At 45.1% G+C, this 22,789-nt stretch overlaps 6 protein-coding genes across 6 annotated transcripts; 3 read left to right on the top strand and 3 right to left on the bottom strand.

The window, feature by feature from the left end:
* Positions 1–8,848: 8,848 nt before the first annotated feature.
* Positions 8,849–11,919, top strand: BT62DRAFT_1024498 (kinesin-domain-containing protein; the record flags this gene model as incomplete). Its single annotated transcript, XM_043178284.1, has 9 exons — positions 8,849–9,338; positions 9,387–10,144; positions 10,198–10,277; positions 10,330–10,389; positions 10,494–10,656; positions 10,707–10,871; positions 10,921–11,073; positions 11,123–11,446; positions 11,502–11,919. 9 exons carry the CDS (start codon positions 8,849–8,851, stop codon positions 11,769–11,771), a joined length of 2,463 nt encoding a protein of 820 aa, XP_043039066.1. The 3' UTR covers positions 11,772–11,919.
* On the top strand, positions 11,916–12,876 carry BT62DRAFT_1006564 (uncharacterized protein; the record flags this gene model as incomplete). The annotated part of the gene is made up of 4 exons (XM_043177258.1): positions 11,916–12,108; positions 12,156–12,442; positions 12,500–12,552; positions 12,603–12,876. The coding sequence occupies 4 exons, from the start codon at positions 11,916–11,918 to the stop codon at positions 12,874–12,876; spliced, it is 807 nt and encodes a 268-aa protein (XP_043039065.1).
* A 1,568-nt stretch (positions 12,877–14,444) lies between these two features.
* Positions 14,445–15,523, top strand: BT62DRAFT_920280 (uncharacterized protein; the record flags this gene model as incomplete). Its single annotated transcript, XM_043184208.1, has 5 exons — positions 14,445–14,501; positions 14,554–14,632; positions 14,687–14,749; positions 14,936–14,997; positions 15,047–15,523. The coding sequence occupies 5 exons, from the start codon at positions 14,445–14,447 to the stop codon at positions 15,521–15,523; spliced, it is 738 nt and encodes a 245-aa protein (XP_043039064.1).
* Positions 15,524–17,256: 1,733 nt separating this feature from the next.
* On the bottom strand, positions 17,257–19,238 carry BT62DRAFT_969236 (uncharacterized protein; the record flags this gene model as incomplete). The annotated part of the gene is made up of 7 exons (XM_043188936.1): positions 18,922–19,238; positions 18,742–18,863; positions 18,619–18,647; positions 18,391–18,438; positions 18,203–18,323; positions 18,030–18,140; positions 17,257–17,587 (listed from the first exon to the last, which is right to left on the bottom strand). The coding sequence occupies exons 1-7, from the start codon at positions 19,102–19,104 to the stop codon at positions 17,257–17,259; spliced, it is 945 nt and encodes a 314-aa protein (XP_043039063.1). The 5' UTR covers positions 19,105–19,238.
* Positions 19,239–19,740: 502 nt separating this feature from the next.
* BT62DRAFT_164237 (uncharacterized protein) lies at positions 19,741–20,938 on the bottom strand. Its single transcript, XM_043179897.1, has one exon. It carries the CDS (start codon positions 20,773–20,775, stop codon positions 20,002–20,004), a length of 774 nt encoding a protein of 257 aa, XP_043039062.1. The 5' UTR covers positions 20,776–20,938; the 3' UTR covers positions 19,741–20,001.
* A 688-nt stretch (positions 20,939–21,626) lies between these two features.
* On the bottom strand, positions 21,627–22,601 carry BT62DRAFT_164252 (uncharacterized protein). The gene has a single exon (XM_043179898.1). The coding sequence runs from the start codon at positions 22,452–22,454 to the stop codon at positions 21,870–21,872; it is 585 nt and encodes a 194-aa protein (XP_043039061.1). The 5' UTR covers positions 22,455–22,601; the 3' UTR covers positions 21,627–21,869.
* Positions 22,602–22,789: the final 188 nt, after the last annotated feature.

Raw genomic sequence — 22,789 nt, 5'->3', positions numbered from 1 at the left:
CTTCTGTAGTATCAAAGAAGCATTCGAATATACCATCTAGTACCGCACACCCAAAAGAGTCGAAAAAAGAAGCTCAAGCACCCACGGGCCAAATAGGGGCAGAGGGCCCCAAGATGTGGCTCAAACCATTCAAGACCGAATAGACCTGGCGAGCCATCAGGGAAGCAGCAGACGAAAGCGTGGCCAAAGCCATGCTAGGAGGGTGGATACACCAAACCCGGACCGGCAAAATCACCACGGAAGTAATACAGGGACTGCGGAAAGCCGAGCAAAGTCAGGCTTTAGAATGGTTGGACAAATTAAAAGGACCACAAAAGTTCATCCGACGAACCAAAACTCCTGGTTGGGACCTGACTACAAAGGCCCAAATCGAAACCCTGACCAACCGTACAAGGCATGCAGTAACTGCTCTGATTGACAGCGGATGCACTGGTAGTTCCATCAACCGAACCTTTGTCCAACAGCACCACCTTCCCACCAGATCAACCGCTGCACCCATCCCGGTATACAATGCCGACGGGACGAAGAACCAGGCCGGATCGATCACGGAGTTCGTCGAACTCTGACTAACCATCGGGGATCACTCCGAAAGGATCGACTTGGCCGTAATGGACCTAGAAACAAAGGAGATATTCCTTGGGCACGACTGGCTCATTCGCCACAATCCGCTCATCAATTGGAAGACCAGTCGGCTCACCTTTGCCCGATGCCGGTGTCGAAAAATTCCATACGAGCTACCAGATGAGGATCTGGAGGACAGATGGGACGAAGAGATGGAGGATGGGGAAACCATCCTAGCAATCGACCTGCAAAAGGAAATTCGCATCCGTGCCGTCCACCATGCCAATAACCTGGCAGCCAGGGCCAACGAAGGGAGAAAGGAAAAGACGTTCGAGGAAATGGTGCCAGAGTGGGCACGAGACTTCCGAGACCTCTTCGAGAAGGAAAGTTTCAACGAGCTCCCATGCCCAAAGTCCTGGGACCATGCTATTGAGCTGATCCCCAATGCCAACATGAATCTGGACTGCAAGACATACCCTCTCAGCAATCAGAAACAACAGGAACTCGACAAGTTCCTTGATGAGAACTTGTCCTCGGGACGGATCTGACCATCAAAGTCCCCAATGGCTTCTCCCTTCTTCTTTGTAAAGAAGAAAGACGGCAAACTCCGGCCCGTGCAGGACTACCAGAAATTGAACGAGATGACCATTAAAAACCGATACCCATTACCATTAATCTCGGAGTTAATGGATAAACTCCGGGGAGCCAAGTACTACACCAAACTCGACGTCCGTTGGGGATACAACAATGTCCAGATAAAAGAAGGGGACGAGTGGAAAGCCGCATTCAGGACCAACCGGGGCCTTTTCGAACCAACTGTAATGTTCTTCGGTCTAACAAACTCCCCGGCCACCTTTCAGTGGATGATGAACGACATCTTCAAGGACCTCATCGCCACCGGGAAGGTTACCATCTACCTGGACGACATTCTCATCATGTCCAAAACCAAGGAGGAACACTGAAGCCTAGTCCGACAGGTACTCGCCCTCATGAGGAAACACAAGCTGTTCCTCAAAGCAGAAAAATGTGAATTCGAGGTACTAGAGACCGAGTACCTCGGGGTAATCATTAGCGAAGGGAGTATTCGCATGGACCCAATAAAGGTTGCAGGGGTAGTCGACTGGCCAACGCCGACTAGAAAGAAGGAGTTACAGTCCTTCCTAGGCTTTACCAACTTCTACCGGAGGTTCATACGGGACTACAGTAAAATTGTACGACCCATGACCCAACTCACCGGTAACGCCCCATAGGGATGGGGAACTCCCCAGCAGCACGCTTTCAAGGACCTAAAACGACGACTGGCAGAGGACATAATCCTTGCCATTCCGTCCCAAGAAGGCAGGTTCCGCGTCGAAGCTGACTCAAGCGAGGGGGCTATAGGCGCCGTTTTGTCCCAGGAACAGGACGGGAAATGGCAACCTGTCGCCTTCCTCTCAAAGGCATTGACGGTAACGGAGAGGAATTATGAGATTTACGACAAGGAGTTACTCGCAATAATGCTCACCCTCGAAGAATGGCGTCATTATCTGATCGGGGCAGCCGAGACCTTCGAAATCTGGACCGATCACCAAAATCTTAGATATTTCCGACAGCCGCAAAAGTTAAACTGCTGCCAAGCCCGATGGGTCACAGAACTCGCCCAATATGAATACACACTCCATCACAAAGCCGGGGTCGCCAACAAGAAGGCCGACCTTCTCTCCCGCCGAGCAGACCACGACCAGGGGGGGAGCGACAATGAGGGAGTCGTTATCCTTCGCCCTGAGCACTTTTGGGCAATGATAATGCCCACAGAGGAGGAGATACACGAGCGAATCAGAAGTGCGACTCGAGATCCACACCAGTGGGATCAAAAGATCGCCGCCTCGCTTAACCATGAGCGAGGACTAACAAGGAAGGAGGGGATGATCCACTATGACAGGAGGATCTATATCCCACATGTCCAAAGCCTCTGTGGCGACATCATTGCCATATACCATGACCATGCCACGGCAGGGCACCCAGGCATTGCCAAGACAAAGGAACTCATTCTATGGGACTATTGGTGGCCTAAACTCGCCAACGATGTCACAGCATATGTCAAGGGTTGCGAAACCTGCCAGAGAGGGAAAGCGTCCACACAACCAAAGGCGGCCCCATTACATCCTAATGAGGTATCAGCACAGCCATGGACTCACATATCAGTGGATATGATCACCGGTTTACCGGACTGCAACAGCTATGATGCGATCATCATCATAGTTGATCGATTCTCCAAAGCGATAATTCCGATCGCATGTTCGACAGAATTAAACTCAGAAGGATGGGCAAAGATCCTGCAGGACGAAGTATACGCAAAGTACGGGATGCCGCAAGTAGTCATCTCAGATCGCAGACCACAATTCGTCTCCAAATTCCTTACCAACCTATACAAACTGCTGAACATAACACCCAACACGTCAACAGCATACCACCCACAGACAGATGGACAGACCGAATGCGCAAACCAGGAAGTTGAAAAATACCTCCGGTTATTTATCAACTACAGGCAAGACGACTGGGTCGAATGGCTGGCACTCGCTGCCTTCCAACACAATAACAGAGTCCACTCCGCTACAGGCCAAACCCCCTTCTTTGTGAACCACGGCAGACACCCACATCTGACACAAACGAGTCACTATAAAACAATGACTCCAGCTTCTACAAATTTCGCCGCAATGATGGAAAAAATACATATGGAAACCAAGAAGGCACTCGAGAAAGCGGCCGCAACCATGAAACGCCAATACGATAAACATCGACGCCCCGCACACGAGTATCACATCCATGACAAAGTCTGGCTTGATACGACGAACCTCCATCTTCCACGGCTGAAACGCAAATTGGCCGACAAGCGTACAGGACCTTTCCTGATCCTTGCAAAAGTCAGAGAATCGGCCTATAAACTGCGTTTACCGGCCGCATGGAAAATTCACAACGTATTCAATGAGTCCTTATTAACGCCATACATTGCGCCGTCCTTCCCTAACCAGGAACGACCACCACCGCCACCCTCAGACCTGATCGATGACGAGGAACACTACAAAATTGATCAGGTATTAAACCACAAACTACGGAAAGTAAAAGCCCGTGGGGGCAGCATGACAATGACGGTCGATTACCTCGTTAGTTGGAAAGGTTACGGCCCAGAATCCAACCAATGGATCAACAAAAAATACATGAACGCAGACACAGCTATACACGACTATGAATTATCCCTTAATTAAGCCATCGGGACGATGGTCTTAAGCGGGGGGTAATGTTACGATTTATTCCCTTTTTCTTTCCTTTTACCCCTATTTATGCTGAGTCAGAAGGCACAAGACCATGGGAAGCTTGGTCAGCACAACTAAAACTTTCCATCAAGACATTATGACGGTCGCGCTCAACAACACACAATCGACCTTTTATGTACGATAGCGACGCTCAAGGACAACGAGCACAATGGATGCAGACACACATAATAAGCAGTAGTATAATTAGCAGACAACTGAACAGTATTTAAGGACTGCAGCTCTCGCTGGTATACCCCAGCTTTGAGCTAAAGTTTATACACACCATTCTACCTCGAGTCTATATCTGACCTTGAGTCACAACAAACGGATATACTCTAGTGGACTCGGCTGATTCCTCGAAGTGCGAAGGAACATCCGTTTACCACGTGTGTCTGTGCACATGACGCTTGGGCTTAACAAGTAATCCCAGCTTTGAGCTAAAGTTTATTCTTCACTATCTACTCTCGAGTGACTTGCAACTGCCTTGATCACACAACTCTGATAGCACATCAGTGAACTCTAATAGTCAACCCAAAGTGTGAGGTTCTATTAGTTTATCACATGCTATTAGTCATATGAAATTTGGGCTTAACACCAATCTGCTTCTCTCTCTCTCTCAAACTCAAGAGGTTCATTGTTTTCATTGACAACTGGTAACTGAATACTAACAGGTACTACAGGATCACTTGAGCATGCTGATATACTGCTTTTGCCAGAGATGAGGTTCAGCATCTGCTGACTAGGCTTTCAAGTGTATCTGGAACAGGTTTCTTCAATTATGGGTTGGACTGTAGGCTGGGCTTTGGAGGTAGGTAACACCTGTGATAGCTTTGCAGTAGGTGGATTGGACTGAGTTTTTGGTGTTGACAGAATCTTGTGTAGCTCAATATTTTTCTCTTCTTTAAGATTGTCAGTGGCAATATGAGTTGTATCAAAGTAGACATTTTGCTCAACAGACACTGTCTTGCTCTCTATCCAGTAGACATAGAATCCATTGCTTGTTTCATTGAATCCAACCCATCAACCTTCATGTACATGGCTATCCAGCTTTATAGTCTTAGCCTCAAGGCATACTCAGCATTTCTCTCCCCATTTCTGCAACCCTTTTAGATCTGGCTTCTTTTCTGTGACAGCCTCATAAGGAGTCATACCATCCAGAGCCTTTGTCAATATTCTGTTGAGAATCCATACAGCATGGCAAACAGCCTCAGCTCATAGGAAGCAAGATAAGCTGCTCAAATGCAGCATAGCTCTGACTTTTTCAATAACTGTGTGATTATACCTTTCAGCCATTCCATTGTGCTGTGGTGTATCATGCACAGTCATCTTTCTTGCTATGCCAGCAGTTTTCAGATGCAAAAGAAATGCTTTATCAAAGTATTCATCTCTATAGTCTGAATAGAGGATTTTTACAGAGCAGTCATGCTGGGTACAGATGTGAGCTTTATAGGTCTTGTACACCATGAAAGCTTCACTCTTCTGGCATAAGAATTCAAGATAAGCCTAAAGAATGCTATTATCAATGAAGGAGATAAAGTAATAGTGTTTATGCAGGGATTCCATGAGTGCAGGTTCCCATAAATCAGAGTGAATTTTGTCTCCAATATCAGTTGCATATTCTCCCTCTCAAGCCTTAGACACTGGCTTTTATGTAGCTTTAGCATAGACACATGACTTGCAGAACTGTGGTTCTCCAGATGACTTGTCAAGCTTTACTCTGATCACAAAGCCTTTTTCAATCAGACAATGAGCAACTTCAGGTGAAATGTGGCCCATGCAGTGGTGCAATTGGTCTAGAGTAAGTATCTTCTCAGCTGTTCCAGCCAAATCTCCCTTATGATGAACCTGATATAGACCACCATCATCTTTTGAGACAATTCCAACTACCTTTCCATCTGGTGCATGGATAGTGCATTTTCTGCCACCAAAAGTCAACTTGAAACTAAGATCATCAAGTTGGCCAACTGAAATGAGTGTATAGCCAACTTTCAGGAGAGTATATGACTTTGGTGAGTTGCAGGTTGCTCATATTTGTGCTATTTAGCACATCAATACTCATCATGCTCTTTCCAGCTGCAGAAAATTTTTGAGTGTTCACAACACAGAATGCCTTAGGCAGGACAGACTGGAATGAGTTGAAATCATTGCAGTAAGGGGAAATATGGCATGTACAGCCAGAGTTATAGAGTTCAGTATAAATTTGAACATCAGGTGAGTTTATAGTGTTAGTAACAGCTGCAACTGACTCTTTAGAAGCAGATACATCCTCCAAAGTTGGCATGCCAGATGTGGCATCTGATTGCCTGTCAACAAAGGAGTTTACATCACTCCAATCAACATCTGAGGACAATGTGCTGCTCAGCTCATCCCACAACTCATCACCAACCTTTGAAAAAAGGTCAGTACCATCATCTTCATCTTCTGAGTCCTCTGACAAGCCCTCAACTTCAGACTCATCTGACTCAGAAACCGCAGCCAGCAATGGCATGTCACTAGTATCATCAACCCTGAATGCACCACCAGCTTCCCAGTCCAAATCCAATGATTTCTCAGCCACATTGGCTATTTCACTCTTTGATCCAGAGGCCTTGCTGTCATTGTCTGATGACTTCTTCTCAGGGCATTTGTTTTTGAAGTGTCCTTTCTTCCCACATCTCCAGCACAATTTCTTGCTGGGTTTCTTGCTCTTCTTATTGCCACCTGAGCTTGATGAAACAGACATAGCTTCATCTTGCTCTGAGTCCTTTCCCTTTCCAGACTGCTGACTATGCTTGGCTTGCTTATGCTCCAGTCAGTCATATTTCTCAGAAATGGCATGGATCAGGTTCTCAGGATTGACTTTCTTGTTGAAACTAAAAAGCTTTGCCACTGTAAGGAGAGTTGATGCATGTTTGGCAAGATAGAGAGGGATAGAGGTGAGAATTGTTGAGCAGTAATTCTTCTCCTTGATGATGACACTGATGGAAGCTAATGACTTCTGTTTTGTTGACAGATTGTCAAGAAACTCATGAACATTGCCTTTAGCTGGACAATGCAACTCCATAAACTGCTGCCAAAGGTCAGTTTGTGCATAGCCGCTCTTATCAGTAAACTCTTTTTTGATCTTTGACCAGGCTACAGCAACTGTGGGAAGCTGCTGAATCTTCACAGTGACTGAGTCAGGGATCTTCAAGAGCAGGAGGTTCTTAGCTACAGCCTCATCTTTCTCCCATTCATCTAGCTCAGCCATGAGAGCTGTTGTGGGTGCAGTGAGAGAGGGTTTGGGCTTTGATCCATCAAAGTGATCCCATTTCCCTTTGGCTTGAACACCAGTGGAAAAGCAGAGGTAGAAGATGGACCAGTTGTAATCAGACATGTTCAGTGTGGGGACATTCAATGGTAGGCCTGTAGTCAAGGCAGCAATGGCAGAAGTCATTTGAGTATGAAGGATGGGATAGAGTAATTCTCAGGGCTGTATAACCTCTAAAAAAGTGATGCACATTCATAGCACCTAATAGAGTACACTGTTAGCTATAATGTAGACCTCACACAGCATAGCAATAAGCAGAAATGCAGTGTTGTATTCACTGTACCTAATAGAGTACACTGTTAGCTATAATGTAGACTACAGGATACCAATCAGTAACATAAACGAAGTAATATAAGTAGATACTCACCCTCACACAGCGTAGCGATAAGCAGAAACGCAGTGAGGGTGCTCGACGGACCGTATTCAATATATATAGTCCATCCCGACATAAAGGGGTATTGAGCTTGGCCGGCGGGATACGACGGAGCTCCTGCTTGCTAATCCAACAACGATATATCAAATCGTTGCACTGATAGGTCAACAGGGTAGACTTTCTGTACAAAGCGATTAGAATGACAAATCTCGAATCAGGAAATAAACACACCTCAGCGGTTTCGCTGTGCCATGCCATTAACACCACACCATCATTGTTGTTAGTGGCGAGTGCGAACACGGGCAGTCCGGTTATTCCATGAGCTTGAATAAACCTGACAGCGGCCTCTACATAAGCCCTGGCCTGATTCCACGGCGTCGCTGCATCATCAAGGGCCCTCTTATGTTCAACCACAAGGATGGCGAAGAGAATTTTACGACAGAGTTCACTCGTATGTCAGATACATTATGGACGATGGCCATTTTATTCTATGCTTTTCAACGAGGATATGCGACCATGCCTCAACGCTGTGCGGGACAATTTGAGTCGTTTCGTTGGATGTGTTTCAGACCCTTCAAGCTCCTGGAGACTCATAGGACAACCCTTGCATTTCTTTCTGGACCTTGTTTGCCTTGGCCAGGCCGACAAGGCAAAAAGGACAGTGGTGGAAAGCCGTTTTGTCACTGAACTCAGGAAGTTGCTCTCAGGCTACTTTACGAAGGTGATTCCGCGATTCTCAGTCACAGAAATTAAATAATATGAGCTGGATTATCCTTCTTGTCAAAGGTTAGTTTCCTTGTACAACTACATTCTTCTATCTCCAAATATTGTATTTATCTGTGTCTACTTGACGACTTGAAATGTTTAATGGAAACATTTCTTGACAACAAAACTCTTGAAGATATACACTTGTGAGTTCTTCAAGCTTCAAGTCCTGCAAAGCGGTAACCGTCCCAGGAATTGATAAAACAATAAAAATCAGGTAAACTTCCATCGTCCCGACCGCTTGGGGGCATAAGGGGACGTTGCAACCAAAACGGGCCGAAAAGAAGCGTTCTGTCATTATGCATCTGGCTCGGTTGAAATCAAGTTGAAATTCAATTTCGCTAAAGCTCGCATTTATAAAGTGGGACTTTTCCAGGCCATACGCTTCGATAACCTAGTGAACCGGCTTTATGAGATGCTGGCAGAACTCGTTACTGCACAGTGAACGATCGGGCCGAAAATGCGGTCACATGACAAGACGCGTATCTAACTCAACATTCCCACCATCCAGACCCTTGTCAACGACGACGACGATCCTTCCTCCTTCCTCCGCAGTTACTACGACAGATGTCCACGTTGAGCACCCCATCGTCGAAGCCTGCGCGGAGAACACCCTTCACGCCCAGCAAGAGGCCTCTGTCTTCGTCGTCGTCCTCTAGCAGCAGCAGTGACCTCGTGAACCGCCTCAACCGAACAGGATCAAGCTCCTCTGGCACAAGTAACATTCTAGGCTCGACGCACAAGCGCTATAAGGCGCCTGTGTCATCGGAATCGAGGCCAAGGACTTATACGAAGCCTCTCTCGACGATACCCGGGTCGCCACGACCCAAGACCCCATACGAGAGATCCAAAACGCCGACGTTCGAGGATTCACCGACGAGCAAGATGGACGTCAGTAATGTCGACCCTGAAGCGGTCCTCGTGGATTCGGAAACTGTCGAGGCAGACGTATCTGCTGAGATGGACGAGGCGTGGTTGAGGACGATGAGTGCCGACCATGGGAAGCGAGACAAGGTCATGGTCTCTATCAGGCGTGTATTTTTTTTTTGGCATCTCTGTTGATATCAAGCCTGATCCTGTTCTAGGGTGCGACCTTCGAATGTAGACTCGGCATGGATTGCGTCGTCGAGCGCCAGTTCCATTCATCTCGATCCCGTCCATGCAAAGTCTGGCGCTCCGAACCCCGCGGAGAACAAATTTGACTTTGACTCTGTACTCACTGGCTCACCGAATAAACCTATTTATAGCACCGTCGCTCAATCGCATGTGTATGCCGCTATGGAAGGATACAACTCTGTCATCTTTGCATACGGACAGACCGCTTCAGGGAAGACGTACACCCTCTCTGGTGATGAAAGTGAACCCGGTATCATTCCCCGTGCCATGAAGGATGTTTTCCGGTTCATCAAGCGAAATGAGGAGAGGGAATATCTCCTTCGTTGCTCCTACCTCGAGATCTACAACGAGTCCATCCATGATCTCCTCGCTCCCGTTGGCAGTCCGGCTGTGATGATCCAAGGAGGAGGGAGCGAGGTCATCTTGAACCCCCTCCGCGAGGAAGTTGTGACGAGCTTGAAGGGTGTCAAGGATGTGTTGAAGCGCGGGGAGAGCCATCGACGGACGGCTTGTACGGACTGGAATGAGAGGAGCAGTCGGAGTCATAGTGTTTTCCGGCTGGTGATCGAAAGTAGGGAGCGTGGTGAAGCCTTGGACGAGTCGTTCCATGGACGAGTGACTCCAGCGCCGAGTGGAAGACAGACACCTGGTGTGAGCGGGAGGCAGACACCGGGTCATGGTGCCGGTGGTAAGCCTGGTCCGAAGCTGCAAGCGAGAGGTGGAAGGAGTGTGCAGACGTCTGTTTTGGTGAGTTTCTTTTTTACTTGCTCCATGATTCTTGCTAATGACGTCCTTTCCAGAGTCTTATTGATCTCGCTGGTTCAGAAAAAGCGACGAGTGATAAAGAGCGTACAAGGGAAGGGAAGTATATCAACACTAGGTTGGCCTTACCTTTCTGCTCTGATATATTTGCTGATTATCATTAACTACAGTTTGTTGACCCTTGGTACCGTCATTGGAACACTCTCGGAAAATGTCGCCAAAGGGAAGAGGTACGTTCATCGTTATTTGAAACTTATTTTTATTGATACTGCCGCCTCCTCTGTCTCGTTTTTCTTTCCTCTTTCCCTGCCCTAACTGACCCTCATCTGTATAGTGATCATGTTCCTTTCCGAAACTCAAAGCTTACCCGAATGCTTCAACCATCGTTGTCTGGCAATGCCCGCATCAGCGTCGTTTGCACGATCAATCCTGATATCAGCGCTATCGCAGAAAGCACGAGTACTCTCCTCTTTGCGAGACGCATCAAAGGCGTCAAGGTTCGACCTTATCGCTGGGTTTGGCTTTGGGTACTAATGCTGTGTTTCAGCTCAACGCTCAAAAGAAGGAGATCGTCGATACAGACGCGCTCATTGAACGGTACAGGAAGGAGATTGAAGACCTCAAAGCCCGTCTTGCAGAGAAGGAGGCCGCTGTTGGTGATCGACGCCAGTCTTCGTCGGTGTCGGTGAAACGAAGGCTATCAGTAAAAGAGGTATGCAATTACCTTTTACTGCTTCCTTATTGCTAAGAATTCTTTGTAGAAAACGGACGAATCAAAAGCCATGAAGGATCTGAATACCAGAATCCAGCAGCTCACGAAGCTGATCCTGACGAGTCAGACGGTCGATGAGTCATCTGCAGACTCGAGGCCAGGAAGTCCTGTCAAGATCGACTTTGATATGTCTCCTTACCAGGTATGCTACTAATTCCTTCCTTCCTTCACATCTCACTCCTTTCTCATAGCTCCAACAAGAGCTTCTCGCTGCCCGTCTCCAGCTTGAATCGCAAGCGACACAGATCCTGTCTCTTGAAGCCGCTCTGGAAGCACGTCCGCCCATCCCACCAGAGAACGAGAGGGACAAGATGATCGCAGACCAAGCCAAGGTGATCAAGGAGCTGGAGATCGTGGTGAGAGGGTACGAGAGTAACCTCGGGGAACCGCTGAGGGCTGTTAGGGAGGATGTTGAGCGGGAGTGGATGGGAAAGGTTGGCGACGAGGTTCGGAAGAGGGAAGAAAAGGAGCGGTGGGCAGACGAGTTGGTAAAGCAGTTGGAGAAAGAGAAGCATGTATGGAATTTTGGTTATTGTTTTCTTTTTACCTTGAGTTGACGACATGCGGTAGATGCGCATCAAAGTGGAGGACCAGGCTCGAGCTCTGACCGCATTTGTGACGAAGCTGGATGCTCTTGGCTTGGGTGGGCTGTCACTGGGGTCGATAAATAAGGAGAATGAATCTCTTGGATCGCCTGGGAAGGGAGAGAAGTATGTGAGCCTGCTGGATCAGGTCCCCGAGGAAGAATGGAGTATGACTGGGGATTTCAGTTTTGAGATGGAAAAGGTGCCGGCCATGAAAAGGGAGCCTTTTGGGGGGAAGGAGAATGTTGCGTTGTAAGGAGGGTGCGTCCCGGTTTATGCTTTACTATTTGACCACATGCTGGTTTTCTAAATGCCAAACTCTACGATCTATGTGTATTATTGTACATCTACTGCATGAGCGTCACGCGGCGTCTAGTAGTCGCATTTCATCCCGACTCTCATGTCCGGCAAAGACCTGGGACCCCCAAATCTTGGGTTCATGAAATGCGAAACTTGCTGGAGACAACACCAGCCGTTTCTTGATACGTCCGGTTACCGACTTCTTCCCAAGTTTGATCCAGCTGGAAGCCACTATAGAAGACCAATTATGAGATGTTCCAGAGCGAAGGGAGGGCGCTTCATTCTTGTCAGTGGTATATTCGTTCGCTTTCGTTCGACTCACTCGCTCATCGGATACTAGTCACCTTGCGTTATGGATGCAACGCGAGTCCGAGACGGGAGGCAGGTGATGCTAAAACAAAGTCTCCCAAGTCTGAATTTCGGTTGGAAGTCGAATTATCTGTCTTTCTTTCTTCCCCTCCGCCTTCGGAGGATTCGCATAATCACTGTGCACCGATCTATGATGTATTACAGTCTCCACATGACACGGACTATGAGATCCTTGTCATGCCTTGGTTGCGCAAGTTTCTTTCGCCTAGTTTCGACACCGTTGGAGAACTCGTTGAGAGCTTTCGACAAATTCTGGAGGTATCGTTCACCTCGTTCCATTATATTCTGATTGTTTTCAACTAATACGTACACAAGGGAGTCGAGTCTCTGCATCGCCGTTCCGTTGCTCATCAGTGGGATAAGTTTCGGTTGGTTACTTCTAGGGATCTGACAATTTGAATATCATGCTTGATGCTAGCGATCTCTATCCGAAAAGGTTTCATCCCGCCAAGCCTCGAAGGAATGCAACTTTCACCGGATCGGCAAAACACATCACTCGCGCAGAGTGTTGGCCACGTTATTTTTTTATAATCGATTTTGGAATGTCCCGTCGTTATGTACCTCCAGAGATACCATACGATCCTGTCTTGAACTGTGGCAATCATTATGTTCCGGAATGCATTGGTTCGAAAGAGGGTGACCGTTGCAATCCATTTAGGAAATATGTTGGAGGAGTATTTCCGTGTGGTTAGGACACATTTATTAGTGTTCAATGATGATTTTTCTCCCTAGCACAAATACCCGCCACTACAATTCCTTGTCCCTCTCGTCGATGATATGATTCAAAAAGAACCATCATTACGACCGACTTTTGCAATTCAGATTGATGTTTTCATCAGAAACCATGAGATTGAGCTGCTATTTAGGATGAGAAGCCATGATATGGATGATTTGGATGTAAAGCTTAAGAATAGAAATAGTAATGGTAATGGAAGCACACAAAAAAATAGCCAACATGAGGTGCTGTGGCAGTATGAGAATAATGGCTCAGCCACCCAGCATGGTAACATGGTTACTCGATCTTAGTGACCTGCCCCTTTGGAATCCCACTGGAGTCTCCACATTCTCTATATGTCTCATCCCTAATTTTTATCACAGGCTAATGGTTATTGGTTTGATAACAGAAAATCAGTGTCCTCAACTCTGATATACAGGCTATATACACTGAACAGAGGAAACAGAAGATTGAATCTAAGGAAGATATTGGGAGTTGAGATCTTGTTGTTTTTGAACTGCCATGGCTACATCTTTACTGAGTTCATCAGGCAGTGCAATAATCTATGTATTTGTATCTATGATACTGATTTAAATCCATGAATAGACTAAGCATCCTATTACAGCAATTACTTGCTCCTACCATCTGTTGGTTTTAAAACACTTTAAGATGATCTATAGAAGTACAACTCAGAAGTTGCAATAAGATCTCTCTTGGAGAATTAGGCCAATCATATTGCTGCTCTTACAGATCATTTGTTATAAGTCATCTAAGTTAGTGTTTCACATGAAAGTGCACTCTTGCTGCTAGCTGGACTCAGTTCCTTATCACAACAAGAACATCTAACACTGTGCCTCTAACTGGGAGTTATGAATATGCCAATGCCAGTCTAGGACATTCACTACTATCTCATAATCAGATTGCTGAATGCTGTTTGATATCAGAAATAAGACTCACCTCACTATTCACCATAGTATTTAAGATGATCTTAATATGATAATCATTGTTGCAGTGCAGCAGATTTTTTGCTGTGCTACTGTATGCTATATAATAAGGAAAAGTAGTTGTATTACATTCACAGACTACTCCCTCATTTGCCCTTTCACATTTCATCTGGACTTTCTTGATGTCCAATCAGACTGACACTGATAGAGATGTTATACATCAAATTCTTGATGTTGAACTGAATTCAATGATACTCTTCTCTCTACTGAGTGGTATGTATATTTATTTGTTCAGATACATGTATTTAATCAGAGCTTTACACAGGATTATATACTGGAATTATTGCTGTCACACTGTGGAATGTCTGTGAGAAGAACATTCTAACTCTACTATGCTTTAAAAGCTGAAGTGAATGGCACAGTTATGAACAAATCCCAGCACATCAGACAAGTTGGCATCACCATTGTTATAACTCTCCTCTACATTTTTACCATTATCAACTTTGCCCTTGCTTGGTCATTCATCCATTCTATTTTTATAGACAATGGACAAAGCTTTTGGACAGCATATATGTTTTCTCAGAGTCCTATAGCAATGATAATGATTGGTACAGGCACAACAGGTATTATCTGTACTATTCTAGCAGATTCTGTTATGGTGTGTGTGACAATAAGAATTTTTAATGCTGCTTACCATTATTCCAATATAGATTTGGCGCTGTTGGATAGTCTGGAGTCAGCACTGGTTGAGCATTCTGCCTCCTGTACTTTTTCTTCTTTCTGCAACTGGTAAGATCTCTCTGATCTCTTAGGATTGGCTAATTTATACAATAATTTTCACAGCATTCAAAATTAATTTTCTCTATCAAGACTATATAGAGACCAACTATGAAGAGTACATCATTAGTGATGTACTCTATTCATCTTTTGTTCTTGCAACAACATTGTGGTGCACAGTGCTCATCATCTATCGTATCATCACTGTTATACAAGCAGGAAGTCAAGCAGATGGAATCAGAGCTTACCACCACATCATTGAAGTCTTTATGGAATCATCAGCTCTTTATTCTATATGCTTGATTCTATACATAGCCTTTTTCTCTCATAATTCTGCTATAGCAGTATACTTTGAATTTCTAGCAGTAATGACAAGAGTATGTTTATAATCTTTTTCAGTCTTTATATCTGACAAACATCATATAGGGAATTGCTCCAACACTTCTTGTTGGGCGTGTTGCAGCAGGTCATGCTCATCCAGATGATTCTTGGCAGAGAAGTGTGATTTCAGGCTCACTTCACTTTGGAACACATTCTGGAGACCAGACTTCTCAGCAAGATTCTATGATCAGCATTGATCTTGAATCTCAGCAGGGGATAGATGATAAGTATGGCCATCAGAATCTTGCATATTCTGGAGAAGATAATGCCTATAATAGTGGCATCCAAGAGGATGACTCTGAGATGGTCCAGCAGGAGAGAGATATCATATATTCTCATCACACTCTGGCAGAATCTCAGACAGATGTTGGCATCAACTCAGAAGATGTCATCTGTGAAGATGATTCTGAGTTACAGAGAGAGAGAGATGAAGGACATGGCTATCATATGTTGAAAGGCTTCAGAGAAGATATTAGCATCAAGAGCATTATCTCTGAGGCTCAGGTAGCTCTAGCTGGATAGATAAAGGAAGCAATTTCAATAAGGATGATATCCTTAAGGCTCAGCTAGATAGATCAGAGTTCAATTATACTAAAGAATTGATAAGCATGTTTTATTTATGGATCCATATTATTTATTTTCTATATATCACTTCAGTTCTGACTTTAGTCTCCTGTTGTGCCTGCATTTCTATCATCATATATGTAGTAAGTGGATGTAGTCATATCTATGAATATCAGTTACTAAGTGTTATTAATAAAAATAGACAGACAATAAAGCCAATATAATACACACCAAATAAGAAATATATTCAGTTATTGCCTATAGCTTCAACATATCTTACAATCATGTAAGCACAGTTTTTATAATAATAAATGCCCTACAAATACAAGACTTGCTCAGCTCATATTTGTCTCTTTCATCCTGTGATAATCCCAGATATATTTTTGACCATTTCTTTATAGACCAGCACCAAGACCTGTAACATCTAAGTGACAAAAAATATTTAGCATCTTATGAGCAGCTATGACTGAATTATCATGAAAGCCAAATGATTCATGATCAATGGAGTGGGAATCAATAGTTATATGCTGATTCTGCTGAGATAAATGTTCATATACAAGCCTTCTTATATTATTACAGCTGGCATATAGAATAATATTAAAGCAGATATAAAGGTGAATATAAAAGTCAAGTTCAGTTTATTGTCCTCTTCAGGAGTTGAGATCTTATTGTTTTTGAACTGCCATGACTACATCTTTACTGAATTCATCAGACAGTGCAATAGTCTATGTCTCTGTATCCATGTCAATACTGATTTAAATCTATAAATAGACTAAGCATCCTTGTCAGATGACAATATCATGATTTTAGCCTCTAAATCATGCCTGGCCAAGGCTTGGTTTGAGATCACCAAGACTTTTCTATACAGTATTTAAGTCAGTAGTATATAGTGATACACTCTAGTCTCAAGCTAAGATCAATATACCAATCAAACTCTTAAACTCTTGGTGTGACTACCACTTCAGTACTAACACTGATAGCCAAAGACTTGGTATATTGTCATATAATACTGTCTTAAATACTGTCTGTGAAAACCTTTTGCCCTACAGATGACTATTGTCCCATTGTCATATCTACTACTTGTTGTTTAATAACTGTGCAACTCATTGGCAGGGGTATTACTTGCACAAGCTCATCACTCCTGGAAACAATGCTTTTTTTCAGCACAGGTGGCAGCTGAAGCATATTGTTATCTTGCACTCATCTCTTCCTATTTTGAAATTTCCTGTGTCTCCAGCAATTAATCACCATCTTTGGCCTTTCTGTACTCTTACTCCAAGTGCAGCTCTGCTTAATATGATGCAGTGAAGTTTAGAGAGTACAACCAATAAACAATATATTTGTACCACTGTTACTGACAGGAAATATCATGCAGATGAACTATCCCTAGTGTGAAGCATTGAGATCCAATAAAACTCTGTGAGAAATGCAAGCACTGATAGGTCTACAAGTAGAAGTGGATGCACAAGAATGAGTACAGTGTACATCCAGTGAGTGGGCAACATATTGTATGCAAGTATCAGAATCCTAATTTTTTTTGAGTAAGTAATATAGAGTATTATGAACATACACAGTCAGTCCAATCAATTGATTTTCTATAATATCAGTGCCCAGAGTGTAATCTTATATAGAAGATACTTCCAGCATCACAAAGGAATAGAGAAAATTATGAACAAGCCAAGAAGAAATGTTCATATTTTAGACCTGAGGTCACTAGCATGACAAACTTGAGTTCTAGTGCCTTTATCTTGCAAAGGAGAAAGAGCATACCTCAAACCAGAGCCTTTGTTACTAGCACTGCTAGGTCTCTCTGTAATAGAAACATTGAAAACTGTGATGAGACCATCTGCAGTGTTCACTGCACTATCATTGGACACAGATTGATTATAGTTGATACCAATGCTAGTGTTTGGTAGGAGTCCCATAACATATATGATATCAGTCTTGTATGTATAGCCCTGAGAGGATAATGACCCAGAAAATGATGTAGAACCAGTTAGGGACAGTGTAGGTATTTTGGAGCTGATAATGTTGCTGACAGCATAGTGTTATGATTTCTCCTTTTTTCTTTTCTCTTCCACCCCTATTCATGCTTAGTCAAAAGGCATGAGACCATAGGAAAAGCTTAGCTCAGCACAACTAGGTCACCCATCAGTCGTCTCAACAATCAAGTCCAACAATGCACAAGCATCCCTTTTATATACAGTAATGATGCTCAAGGACAATGGGCACTATGGACACAGAAACGCACAATTAGTAGTAGTATTATTAGAACCATCCGCACAATATTTAAGACCAACAGCTCTTGCTGGAATACCCCAGCTTCAAGCTAAAGTTTATATACTCTCATTCTACTCTCGAGCTATTCCCTACACCTTGAAACACTCAGGACTGTCGCTGCGTGAACTCTGATGGAAGGCTCGAATGTGAAGCCACATTGGTTTATCATGTGTCAGTCCATCACGTGTTGCTTGAGCCTAACACATAGTTGCAGCCAAGGTTATATCTGTTTTCAATGATATTGTGCTGGTCACTTGAGGATGTTTTATAAGATATAGCCAAGAAAATAGCACCACTAAAAAAGAAATTCAGATCAGATACAGCAGCTGGACACTGAACTGATGCATGAGCACTCACCTGTCAGCCTCACTACTGTTCTGAACCCAGTACTGAAAGTGGTCATCCCTCTTGAATGACTCTGTGCAAGACCCCAAGGCAGGATCACCATAATTATACTGCATCACAGCTGTTTCATTTTCTTTGATAAAATATAAACCTCTGCATTATTGTAAAAAGACACCACCCAATTGAAAATATATGGAAACCATTGCTGTCTCCCGAATCAACTTGCTGTGAGTTACTGGTATGTTGATCTAAGCATTCCCCAGAAAATGGTAAAGATATGTTTTTTCAAGTAGGAATGAATGGGACATGCAGTGAGTAGAATGCAAGAATTTTTAGAATCCAGTCTGTAGATAAACTCAGTCTTTTGTATGTCATAGCATAACAGACTGAGGCATCTGTACAAAAAGTACTCTACTTATATACTAGACTAGTCCCAGTGGCACTAATTGCCACTGCCCTAAAAAGGTACAATAATCCGAGACAATAGGCAGTAAGAACAATGAGTGTCCTCAGTGCCTTATTTACTTTGTTTGATGACCAACAAGAATTACGGAAAATAGTTCATTAGACCTCTGTCCATGCTTTGCTGTGCAAGAACAGCTTGGTCGGAATTTCCCGATATAATAGCATTCACCGGCTCCCGTTGGCCGTCTGGATGCGTCTGAGGTACAACCTTCTGCGCAGACTTTGAGCCATAGGTTCATTGCTTGAATCCTGGGACTTATCTCTACCGTTAGCATAGATCCCCCACTGTCGGCCGGGTTGTAATAGCCTGCAGAGGGCACACCACGCTCGGAAATCTCCTTAGATAGGATGAACGATGCAAGATACAGCGAAAGGAGCAGAATTGTCGCCTTTGTCATGGAGGTAGAAGGCAGCAGTGCCAGTTGGCAAAAAGTTCGCAGGGATAGCATTGATATACAATTTCATTCCGGCGGCAGGCCGCCTTTTGGGATATGACGCGAAGCTGTGTCGGTGGACTATCTGGCACAATGCATGGCAAGCGAGACACTAATGCAGAGAATATTGTAGAAAGCATCCTTGTCTGTATGTTGTTGGAGCAGAGGAAAGCGTGAAATGATCGATCGTCGGGGATGATGTTTGTTTCTGACACGTGTCTTCGACACGCGCGACGGGGGCCGCGGTACGCCCAGTGCTTCTGGTTCAAGCTTTTTCTGAATTTTTTAAAAATTTTATTTAGCTACGGCAGAAAACCCCTCATCTCTCCTCTGAATAGGACATCCAGCAAGATACAACAACCACATTCAACACTCTACGCAGCATTGTAGTGTGAGGAACAATGGGTTTACTATGGCACTGACAAGTTAATAGGATCTCTGCGATACGCTATGGCTGCAGCAACTTCATGAAAGATACAGCATCAATTCTGCTCTTCACCTCAACCCGGAACAAGGACCGACTTCTCAATACCGGAAACTGGTCCTCTATCCCCTGCTGCAGCGCATCCATGGACTTGGCCTGCATCGGGGTGCAAAACAGCTGAAAAAGCAAACTCCGAAGCCGAGATCTCGAGGCCGATAGGGTAGCATCCCACGCTGACCAAACCCCATAGTCCATATGGCCAAAGAGACTGGGGCTTGACACGACGGTACGCACAACGATCTCCTCCACCTCGCTGGCGCGTTTATCAAACAATTTACCCCACGACTTGATCGTCGAGGAGTGGCGTTCGTTGTATATGGGGTGGGAGAAGGTGATGGTAACTTTTCGGAGACAGGAGATGTTGAGGTTGTCCAATAATATTGGGCGCAAAGCTGGATATGGATATGTGAGACGCGGGTCGGCAACTGTCAGATGAACATACATTGATGCATCAGATGAACTTCCTCCAGTGTGCAGGACGCCATTTTCAGGATCGCACTGACAAAGGGAATATCCGAGCTATCTTGCAGGGAGATGGAAAAGAGGCGGAGATGACTGAAGGAGAGGCCACTAATTCTCGGGTTTAGCATAAGGTCACTCAGCTGGGAACTAAACGCCGAGGACGAGATAGAAAAGCTCTCGAGGTGGGATAATCGCGCCGGCAATTCATATGCAGTATTAATGGAAGCCAGAGATGGCACTGAGAGCAATTCAAGACGACGTATACGAGGATGTAGGTGAATGAAGGTGAGTGCTTCGGAGACAGAGGCGTAGATGCTGTGGTGGAAATCAATGGATAGGGAGCGAAGAGAGGGAAATGATGACACGTTCTGTTGGTTGACCAGTTCAGTGATCCAGAAGATCCAGGAGACATCCTTCATCGCGAGCGTTTTGACATTGGTGAGTGAGGATATGATGAAGGTGATTATATCGTCTGGGGGCACGTAACAACTATTCAATGTGAGATGTTTGATCACCCGAGGAATGTGCGGGGAGGAACGGCACATGGCGACAAACTTGTCGCAGGGAAAGTTGCGGCTAAAAACCATATTTCCGAATATGTGTATACGTGTACGGGTGTAGAATGCATGGGAGGTGAGAGAGCATGATTTGAGTGCAGTTGGGTCGTCCCACAAATAGTCAATTACGGAGTCAGTCAGCTCTTGCGGAAAGACGCCATAATGAAAGGCACTCAAGGACATCCGAAAGTTGGCAGGGAATTATCAGCTAACAAGATGGACGCTACCGGCTGGGGATGTGGTCTGTTGAAGGGAAGGGGGGGTGACGAGACTGGTGTCTATGTGGATATTAGGAGAGAGGAAGAGCCGACAGTTCACACAGAAAGTGATCACGATCCTTTCTTTTATGAAGGCGTGAAAGACATTCCCAGACCAAAAACTAGTGTCTGAGATAGACCTAGACCGTTTCATTTGTTTAGACGCCAGAACAGCGAACCCTAGTAAACCCTTAACAAGTTTCTACGGTCGATCCAAACAATACAATCATAGAAAAATTCCACAACCGTGGTCAGTCGAACATAATAGAGAGGGATAGCACTCGGTGGGTCCTACGTGTCGAGTCCCGAATGAAATGTGTACTTGGTATGATGGAAGCGGCCGGACGTAATCCCATCGCAAAAAGCCCTTGAAACTGCTGCCGATAAGCCTCATCACAGGGGGGGGTAAACAGAGTTACCAACATGCGGCGTGATCGTCCACATGTCACTGTCAAGTTAAATTTTGCGAGTAGACGGGTATTTACATGAACGCCGGAATGCCGATAGCACCGACCGTCTCCCCAGAAAGTCATGCGTGAGATGGAAAGCGTGGTTAAGGAAAAGGCTCAGGAGAGGTGGTATATCGACAAAAGCAGCATCATGATGATAAGAGTTGAGGATGGTCTACCATGACGTTGGCCTTTCATGATCCATGAGAAGCACAGACTCTCTGCGTAGAAGCAGAAGAGGGAGGGGTAGCGAGTCGAAATGTGAAATTGGGCGTTAAGAAACATTTCAGAACAAAGCGTGGACCGAGCTGCATAGCCATTTCACTCTGGCACCAGTTGTGCTTTGAGTGACTGTTAGCCACCTCCCAGAAGACGGAACCTTAAAAATATGCTCTATGGCTTGTTAGGTAGCCCAGCCAAGTTTCGCTTCGTAGGTTCTGATGCGAGAAGGTCCGCGGGATATCGGTGACACTGGAAGAGGCCGGACTCGATGTAGATGGTAGATGCAGTAACGGTTCATCCCGGTAAAATATAGCTTTGCCGTAGATCCTAATCCTTGACGACCTTCGGGTCACAGTACACGTCGAATTTTCACAGGACATAAGAGGGGGCTGCTTGATATCGGCCTTGTGGTGGAGCTGATACCGGCGTCCTCGACAAAGCCGGTGGTGTATCCCAAGCTCGCAACGTCCGTGTACGGCGGGGCTGGCCCCCAATACGAAATGTATGAGCTTAGTATCCTTAGTACAATGGTCACACAGCGTACCTGCGTTGCCGAAGCCCTTCTACCCGAACCCTTCTTTCCGTCCCTTCGCCTAGGTCGATCTCGCTCTTCTTCTGGAGCTAGGTCAGAACTTTTCAGTGCTCGCCCTGCATGATAGAGCTGGTAACCGATTTTGGGCCCGGTCGCGAGAGAACAGATCATGGAGGCATCAATGATGGGGGTAGGAGACAACAAAGGCTCCGTGATCGTCCCATCTTTTCGTCTTGAACCACCCCCCCTTCCTTTCGAATTCCGTCTTTCGTGACTTTCGAGAATTTCTCGAATCGTCAGTAGTCTGGCAGTTTCAATGCTACACGGGCATCCTCTTACTAAAATCTGTCGGAATGTAGAAGGAAAAAAAAAACTGATGCAGAAAAGTAGTATCTGAGCCATGTGCGTCTACATATATTTGCTTTTGCCTTCAATAGCTCAGCTAAATCATCGTCCGGCGTAATCACACATATCTACAGAACCGATTTCTTGCATTACCCAATCTTCGTATATCGCCGGACTAGTCGAAGCCCTGTTATCATAATTACGGACACTGGATTGCTTTGGCGCCGTCGGACGCACACAGGCCCGGGGACCATCAAGACTTGGACTAGAGCTGGCAGAACATGGATATGTTGAGCAGTGGTACTGAGAGGATATTTCAGATCTAGGCCTGGCGGCTGAAACTCAGGTCTGTTACTCTTTATTTCGAGTCATTGATTGCGTTGTTTCAGCCA

The sequence above is a fragment of the Guyanagaster necrorhizus genome (genome assembly GCF_019112545.1).
Source record: "Guyanagaster necrorhizus MCA 3950 unplaced genomic scaffold BT62scaffold_14, whole genome shotgun sequence".
In the NCBI taxonomy this organism is placed as follows: Eukaryota; Fungi; Basidiomycota; class Agaricomycetes; order Agaricales; family Physalacriaceae; genus Guyanagaster; species Guyanagaster necrorhizus.
The sequence above is the reverse complement of the archived record's forward strand: the minus strand, read 5'-3'. Positions and strand labels throughout refer to the sequence as shown.

Bases quoted from the DNA above. Each gene is read 5' to 3' on its own strand.
- BT62DRAFT_164237 (XM_043179897.1), bottom strand. From the start codon at position 20,775: ATGTCCTTGAGTGCCTTTCATTATGGCGTCTTTCCGCAAGAGCTGACT.
- BT62DRAFT_164252 (XM_043179898.1), bottom strand. From the start codon at position 22,454: ATGGCTCAGATACTACTTTTCTGCATCAGTTTTTTTTTTCCTTCTACA.